Source organism: Opisthocomus hoazin, chromosome 4 (genome assembly GCF_030867145.1).
Source record: "Opisthocomus hoazin isolate bOpiHoa1 chromosome 4, bOpiHoa1.hap1, whole genome shotgun sequence".
In the NCBI taxonomy this organism is placed as follows: Eukaryota; Metazoa; Chordata; class Aves; order Opisthocomiformes; family Opisthocomidae; genus Opisthocomus; species Opisthocomus hoazin.
The window spans coordinates 17,657,640-17,666,455 of record NC_134417.1 but is presented as its reverse complement, the minus strand read 5'-3'; the positions used below and the strand labels follow the sequence as shown (position 1 = coordinate 17,666,455).

Here is an 8,816-nt window from a genome sequence, read left to right as displayed (position 1 = left end):
GGACAGGATAAAACCCAGCAGGGACTGGCAATGAGCGCCTGGACCAGCAGCAGCAAACTGCCCCAGCCTGGAACTCGTGTTTTACTTTGAGAAGGGGAGAAAAAAGGAGGGGGGGGAGGGGTTAGGGAGGGAGGAGCAAAGGATTCTGTACAAAACCGCTGCTTCTCAGTGTCTGGGGAAGGTTAAAAATATCCCAAAGAAAACGTTTCTGATGTGGCTGCAGAATGCATGTGAAAATGCTGCAGTTTTTCTGTGCTGATTAACTATGCAAATTAGAGAAACAAACCGGGTCCACTGACTGCCACCTGCGGGGATGGGGAGGGGAATCGACACCCAGCGCAGGGGGTGCGACATTCATCGATGCAACAGCAAAACAGCAGGAAGAATACTGGAATTCATGTAAGTTTTAAAACTTTATTTCAAATTACCCATGGTTTCCTTTTATATTAGCAATGTGCTCCAAGTTCACGCTACTGGCAGAATACAGGCAATTTAAAATAAAGTATACAACATTCAGACACATTTATATGTAACAGACTTAGAAGTTATGGAATGTATTTACAGACCTACAGCACGGGATGAAGCTTTAAAATCCTGTATTAATTACACGTTTACACTGTTTTCAGAAATAACAAAATTAGATTGCTTTGTAAAACATCAAAATATCTACACAAAAGAATTTTTTAGATGTCCAAATTCACCTTAGAAGTCCTCTGTTTCTAAAACATTTTTTTCAAAGAACCATTTATAGTCATCAAAGGGTAAAAATACCATTTGCCACTGTGTCACTACCAAGAACAACACAGGCGTTCTCGGCACTGTAAAAAGTTGTCTCTGATTTATTTTAAGCAGGCCACCGAGGTCGGGGCCTTTACGAAAGCCTCCCCGCGCACAACGGGGAAGACCCAAACCCCGACCACCGCAACGCTGCCCGGGACCCCCGAGTGCCCCCGCCACTCCATCTCGCCTGCGCAACCTTGCTGAGCCCAACACGGCTTGAGGAGGGACAGTGACACCACGGAGTCGGTGTGCGAACACCGGCCAGCACGGAACGCTGGGACGGATTCCCCCCACCATCCTCCAACACAAATGCCCCGGAGAGGAAGGACAGTTGCCTCTTTGCTTTAACACACAAAATCTAAAATTATACACGTTTTCTTTAAAATACTCTTTTCACGGGATACAACAAAAATTGCACATAAATACACCGAAAAATCCCAACCCATTTTGCGAAACAGAACTGAAGCTGGTTTTGGTACAGCACATTAAACCGTATGATCAAACTTCAGGTTTGGACTTACTGTCCTAAACATCTGGTCAAGATTCAGTGTTTGCCAGCACAAAATCACAGGATTCTGAACGCCGACCCAACGCGAGCACACACCCTGCAGCTGCCCGAGTGACCCGCTGCTCAGAGCGCGGGCCCAGCCACGCGGCCGCTGCTCCTCACACGAAGCCAGCTGCTGTGTGAGGAGGAGTGGCCGGGTCAGCCGGACACGGTGGACACAGCCATTTCTCACAGCTCAGGCCCAGCTCCCCACCCTGTTCACTCCTAAAGCCTGGGATCTGTGAAACGTCAAACCTCCACCAGCCTGAACACTGTGAAGTTTCATTTTCCCCAAGCGCTGGAAGCTGGACTGGAGCGACCGCCGCACCCTCCCTGTCCCACGAAGGGGCTGGTTTTCTCGAAAGAGGGACAGGTAAACAGGCCACAAAGGGTGCGCTCTGAAAAAGGTAACGTGCCCCTGTAAGACCACAGATGACCTCATGCTGGGAACTGGGTCAGTGCCCCCCTCTCTCAAACTATGTGCAGAGACACACACAGAGGAAACGCCTGTGGTCTGCACCGCAGGCTGTGAGCGGCACAGTCTGCCACTCGCCAAACTACAGCAGAAACTTCGGACGCTTTGGTGTAATCCTTTAAGAATTACCAACGCCCCTTGCAAGCGAAATTACGTGAAAGCCAAGACCTACTTGAGGAGGAAAGTATGTATGGAGCTGTTCTCTTCCTATGTGTATTGCAAGCTATCGGCATTTTCGTTCCCTGCAGCGCTCAGGGCAATGCGCTTACCCAGTATGAACAGGTTTCTCTGTTCAGCTGGGCAGTTTTAGATACCCTTCAGGTGCTCTTCTCCATTTGAAACGCGACCAGCCAATGCCAGTAAGAAGCAACTGGAATAATTACGTGAAATAAGGGATTCAACAGTCACCGCAACGGACCTTGAAGGAAATACATGAAGAAAAACAGAGTGGAAACGAAAATGCAAATCAAAAGGGGAAAAATCCAGCTAAGGCCAGTCCTTGCCAGTGTTCCCACAGCAGGTTTACTTCAGCAAAAATGACTTTCAGCTAGCCTGTTCCCGTTTCTTCTTCTTCCTTTATCCCCACGAAATCCTCTTGGTGTGTTCTGCTTCAAATACATCCCCAGATGCAATCCCTCCGACGCCTGACGTTGGTCTCAGCCCCCGCGCACCGTGTATTAGTAGCATAACGTTCCGGGATGTTTCATATTGGCCAAAACCTAACAAAGGAACCGCATGGGTGAAGACTGCGGTTCTGCAACATCTTTCTTTTTTGGGGGGGGGATTGTAACTGATCTGGTAGCAAGCCTGGACTCCCCACTAGGACCAGAGCAGGTCAGCTTTCCAGGAAAATGCAAAACTTGTCGGCTGCCTCTCCCATTCCTGTATATTGAAATTCCATTTTTATGGTAAGGAAAGAGGAAGGAAGTAATAGTAGTTTTGTAAAACCAGTGCATCTCTACGTGAATTCCAATGATACAAGGCTTTATTTATTAAAGCCTTGTTAAATCCACAAACAGGAGCTACCTTTTGCAACAGATTGCTGCTCTGGTAATATGCAGCCTACCTGTGGAAATTCAGTAATTGCATTCTTAAAATGATGGATTTCTCGGTGGCCGGGCCATACACCAGTGTCGGCATGTCTGCACGGGACACTTCAGCCCCTAAGAAATGTATTCTTTGCTAAAGGGTTTCTAATAATTAGCAGGGCAGGCTGTAGTTCTTCACACTGCAGCGAAAATACATACTCGGCTCTTGACGACATCGAGCCATCATCTGACAAAACGACCGAGCAGCCAAACGCATCCCTACACGGCCAGAAGGGGAGGTGAGACAGGTGGGAGATTTCCCTCCACTGATGCCGGAAAAATTTTCAGATAGAGACATGTTAAAACCCAAACAGAAAGTGAACCCAGCAAGAATGCTGATGTGATTAACACAATTTGAACAGGTCTGGTTTAGTACACTTTACTAAGATGTTTCTTGCGGAGAAAACACGCAGTATTTTTCCCCTTGGGGAAAAATAATTAATCCATTTTTTTTCCTTCAAATTTTAAGTAATGAGGACATGCCAACACAAGTTGCAGCTGCATGAGGTTCAAGCTTATTATCAAACACTGCAGGTTAAGATTGTGTGTTGCAATTTTTTAAATAAATAATAGAAATAGCTGTTGTTCTTTGGAGGCAAATAAATTCCCTTTCTTTAAACCCTGTGGGGAAGGAAAGAAATTCCATTCCCCACTCCCCATGTGCCCACTGCAGGAACATCCTTTTTTCACAGATGAATTCCCCTAGGAATTGCTTTCCAAACTCTATGCCCATGTCTTCAGCCGGCAAGGTCAGTTTCTACAGCTGGCTCAAACAGCCAGCCACTGGAATTCCCTGCCCTCCTCCCAGTGAAGTACTTTTTTTTTTTTTTTTAAATAAGGGGCAAAAAATTTGATAATAAAAATGTTATTGGAAACTGTTGTGATCTCCAAAAAAAATGGAGAAACGAAGTAAAACATTCCTGTCAGGAATCACGGAAACTCATTTCCTTAGAACAGAGCTTTGTGTGTTTGGATGCACTGCACGGGCAGTAAAGTCTTCACGTCCTTCTGCTTAGCCAAGGTAACCCAAAAGGTCCCGGAGGTCGTTACACAGCAGACAAGTGGTGAAGCTGCTGCTGCTTTGGGGGTGCCAGCTCCAGGAGCGCCTGCACAGTCACAGCTACCTGTGTCAAACCTTTCTCTTCTAAAATATGTAGAGGCAAACATAATTGCTCCTGAATGGGGAACAAAACAAAGACAAAAACAAAATGGATGAAAAACACTCAACTGAAAAGAAAAAAAAAAAAAATTAAGCAAAAGGTGACTGAAATATGAAATGTTACGGGCAGCCAGCACACACACACAGAGGTATGAAATGAAATTTCTGCTTGCGACTAACGAACTGTGAACCTGACTACTCAATGGAGGTGGCCGTGGGGTAATCCTTGTGTTTGTTTAACAGAAAATTGTACAAATAAGGACTTGAAAAAGGATTGTGGGAGAAGTGGGGAATAGGAAATTGTCCTCTATCTCCGCCCACACCAAAATGGCAGCAGTTTAGGAAACCTGAAGTAGACGAATTTCAGCAGCTTTCCTTCAACATGATGAACCTGTTACAACAGAGTAGGAAAGCAACCATGGCTTCCTCTCTAAAACACAACCGCCTGTGCCTTTTTCAGGGAGTCCTCAGGCAGCAAGCCCGTTCAGCTGTCCAAGGTGAGGAAAGGCCTGCTTTAACGCAGCCAGTGAAATCCTGGAGTGTGCTATGGACACACTGTGCAACCAGCCTGAGAGGAAATGGCACGCTTCAAACTAATTCTCATCTCATGAGACACACTGCCCATCCGAAGTCCTTTTGTCTGCCCTCTCTAGCCCTACAAAAATTCCTTGGAAGGCATGAAAAAGCAGAAAGAACAAGTTGTTTTATGAAAGAAAACAAAAAATATACTTGCTTCTATGTATGACCAAAATAACCTTGATCACAGATGTAGAAAATGCCATTTCTCCATTCAAGGCAATGAGAAATTGACAACACATTTGTAGGCAAACATCCATCCTGTGTCAGGTGCCAGTCACTACCGCTTGTTTACCTTCCAGAAGTACACCCACTTAGCAGGTTACCTCCAAAATCATTCTCAGGAATAAGAGTCATACGCAAAATGCAAAAAGAGGTTTCAAAGTGTTTATTAATAATTGTGCTATTCTCAGTCTAAGGTGGATTTAAAGCCTCATCCTACGTAAGTCCTTGGCACATCTTGGCCTTCCTTACCCCGCAACAATCAGGATACACGTCCAACAGCTCTCTGTATCCGTAGAAAATAAACAAAGTGTGTCCCTCCCATAAAGATACAGAGATTATTTTTCACGTGTTATTGCCAGAGTAACCTGCATTTCTCCACTTTTTGAATCTTGACTGATTTTTGATGTTAAAGAAATCCTTATGACAGCCAACAGAGAGAAAACAAATGAACCCAGACTGAAATTCTCACAGTAAGCCATATGATCCAGCTGAAATACATTTATCTTCCAGCAAATCTAGGTTATTTTGAAAAAAAGTGTGCTTTTTGAGAAAATACTTGTAAACTTCAGCAAATATGCCTTATGTTTTTTCTTACATATATGAACAGATAAGGGGAAAAGCTTTGGAATGACTCCATACCACAGTCAGCCACGACAAACAAAATTTAAAAACTGGAAGGCACTGTTAGTGTAAAACTCCTTGCAGCTTTTATCACAGTGTTCATTAGAAGAAGTTAAGAAACATAGGAACCGAGTTCATTTTAGTTCATACCAGTAAGCAGTGCAAAAATAGCTTATTTAAAAATAAAACAATCTCGCCCATCAAAGGTTCCCTCTTTCCTCAACAATGTTTTGCTTGGACAGAACACTTTGTGTGATTTGGAAAGAGGGCATCAACTCCTCTGCTTGCTCCTTTGTTAAATACTCACTTTACGTTACAAGAACTGGTGAGATCCATGTACACATAACACATTTTTACTGGTAGCAACCACATTTGCAACTAAATTCCTGTGTATCTTAAACTGTGCTTCAGAGCTGTTGCCAGATTAACGTTGGAATGCTAACACCACTTGAACTGGGGTTACGAGCCACTTCCGTGTTTTCAGATGTTGCAGAAATTTATTAAAAAAGCATTTGGAACAGCCATTTTACTTAACACTTACCTGTCCCTGGTCTCTGAGCAGAGTTCCCTGAATCAATCTACACTCTGAGGAGACATGGTCTGTTACACAGCACTTGTCTAAGAGGGAGTGCCCTGAAGTTCTGAGGTGTCCCTGAGACATTAAAGCATTAAAGCACCAGGGTGCTTTTCCTGGGCAGGGAAAAAGCTGTGAAGCTTTACGGAAGACTACCTGAGTTTTGTAAAACAGTGAAGAGTGATCGTGCAGCCAGGACTTACACTTCTGCAATTGTGTGATACAAAGGTTTCTGAAAATGACAGGATGGGAGGAAGAATGGAATAAGCATGAACCAGCACAGGCTGAGGCACCCACGATCAAGCGGCAACTCAAGAAGTTTTTAAGTTTTATCCAGAGCACAGTAAAATGCTACGATATTCTGTGGCATCTGACACTATCTTCAAGATTTTTCCTTCTGTGCCAGAAAACATTTCTCAAAGCTCTGAAGAGCTCAACGTTCTGAGAATTGCCTGCTTGATCTGTCACGAAGCTCAAGTAGCTCAGGACTCACTGGTGGTATTTTAAAAATCCTGACTCAAAGTAATACACCAGAGTCTACAAATACAAGAAATCAAACGCTCTCAGAAGCAGGATAAGGGACAAGGGATAAGAAAAAAAAAAAATCAGTAACAAAGTCCTGTGGACAAAACTTTCCAGACCATGTCTCCTAAGACTGTGAGATCCAATCAAGAACACTGATCATGGAAAAAAAATACTTTGCATTCTTTAACATTTTTCATCAGATATTCCTGAAGCAATTTACAAAAGTGGGTGCAATTCCCATTATACAGGTGGGGAAACTGAGGCACGAACTGACAATGCAGTTTTCCCAGTACTACATCACTCGTCAGCAGGCTCCAGCATGTACCCTAACCTCGGTCCCTTGCTCTTGCAAGGGAGGAAGTGCTGTCCGTGGGCTAAATCATTATATCTGCTAAATATGACACAGCAAATACAAATGTGAATTATGTCACAGATGGTCGTGTGGGTGCACCAATGTGTTTACACATTGTACTTGTCACCTCTGTCCCATCAGTGGGAAAGAAAGCACTTCATACACACAGTCTTGACAAAAAACAAAATCCTTTCCCAAGCACCGGAGCGATGGCGGGAGGAAGCAGCAAAACTATGCTTCAGCTAGAGAAAAAAGACCCAGCGATAGAACATACAAAGTGTTAGCATCAGAGTACAGTAAAACACCACAAAGCCCCAGAGCTGAATGGAAAGGGAGACAAGACTGGATTCTTCTGAATCTGTCCCCAGGGAAAGAAGAGTCTCAACTGTTCTTTTAACGCTGAGGTTTAGCTGAAGAATGTCAGAAGGGGAACAAAGATTGTCCTGTCCAGAGTGTGTGAGCAGGAAGGGAAAACAGACAGAAAAAAAAGGTCAGTCAGTTAGCCATAGCAACATCCACGAAGCAGTCAGTCATCAACAACCTACGTGTTCGAGAAGCGTATCACAGCTGGTTAATTGTCACAAATTAATTTCATTGCAAAGAACTCACTTAATGCAAATATTTAGTGTTCAGTGAGGTGCCTGTCACCTATACAGCTTAAACATGTAACTATTCTTTGTTGTTAAAAACACAGCAGTTTACACATGTCTTGGTGAAAATCATTTTTCTCCAGGGGAAATAAGAGGCTACAGGTTTCTGAGATGCTGCTGTCACTGCGTACTCAGCAAAGCTAAGACTCTGCATGTAACTTGGTTAATGAAAACAGCAGGACAAGGGATTATTTATGTGTAACTAATGCTTGAATGCAGTATCCTGCAGAAATATCTATTACTAATGAGAGTTTAAGTGTTCTGTAACTATTCCCACTGTGTATCTTTTCCCTCCCTTTCATACAGGTAACTGCTGTAAATCAGTGAAATCTAGATGCATGTATCAACCTGTTCAACTGTCGGTTGCTTTTGATGCAAGGCCTCAGCTAGCGAAGTCCTACAGAAAGAGCTGCTCCACTGTGGTGCCTCTAATTAGCATTTTCTAAGAGTAGCCTTCCTCTTAGAAGGTAAGTATTTCTACATAGATCCATACTTTCGGAAAGCCTTTTTAGTTTTGTAATTAGAATTTAAATGAAAGGAAATACCTGCAGGCATCTTTTCAAGAAAAACAGACTAGGCTGCCACGCCATTCTTGCGTACAGGTATCTTCTGTTCACATCTCAGTAGATACGTAATGTAGACGTGTGAGAGCAACTTTTGAGTTCAGGTGGGGGTATTTCAGCAAGTCTCCCCCGAGACACTCTCCTTGAACTCTTTCACATTAAAGCAAGAAATATGAGAAAAACAGGAGGGTCCTAGCCAGTAGCTGCAGCAGATGTAGCAGAGTGGGTCTACAGGGGACTTTTTCTTGAATGACTTGTTTGTTTGTTTGTTTTTAGATGTGCATAATTTCAGTGATCTGCTCTGCTCTGCAATCCCATAAAAATTACACCTTCGTATCTGAGGGAGCTATAAATAGGGAAGCTGGAATGGAATTGAACAATATTGCCCCAGACAAATTTACATGGTGCAGTTCTGCTGGGAAGAAAAGTCTGAGGTTTCTTAGGGGACCCAAACAGTGCAGGATCTCAAAGTACTAACCATCGCTTACAGCTCCCTACCACGTTCCAACGCAATTCACCACTGTGTCATGTGAAATTGCCAGGCAGCTCAATAAATACACTATCCTAAAATACCAACGGCTCAAATGCCTGCAAGTGAAGCTATCTGAAAACTCCAGAAAATACTGCCTGACTGACCTGAGAATACTGCTTTCAGAAATAGCTGGGAAATGAGTCACTGGG

General features: G+C 43.7%; 1 protein-coding gene across 22 annotated transcripts in view; it reads right to left on the bottom strand.

Annotated features, from left to right (window-relative positions):
- Positions 1 to 394: 394 nt before the first annotated feature.
- Positions 395 to 8,816, bottom strand: part of LRCH3 (leucine rich repeats and calponin homology domain containing 3) — a 71,094-nt gene continuing 62,672 nt past the window's right edge. For 17 of the 22 annotated variants that reach the window (XM_075418143.1, XM_075418125.1, XM_075418130.1 and 14 more), the window contains one exon: positions 4,087 to 7,365. In XM_075418143.1, the coding sequence (XP_075274258.1) occupies positions 7,165 to 7,365 (201 nt within the window). In that variant the 3' untranslated portion in view covers positions 4,087 to 7,164. Of the gene's footprint in view, positions 4,066 to 4,086; positions 7,366 to 8,816 lie in introns of those variants that run through there. The other 5 variants (XM_075418127.1, XM_075418135.1, XM_075418145.1 and 2 more) reach the window with 1 other exon arrangement.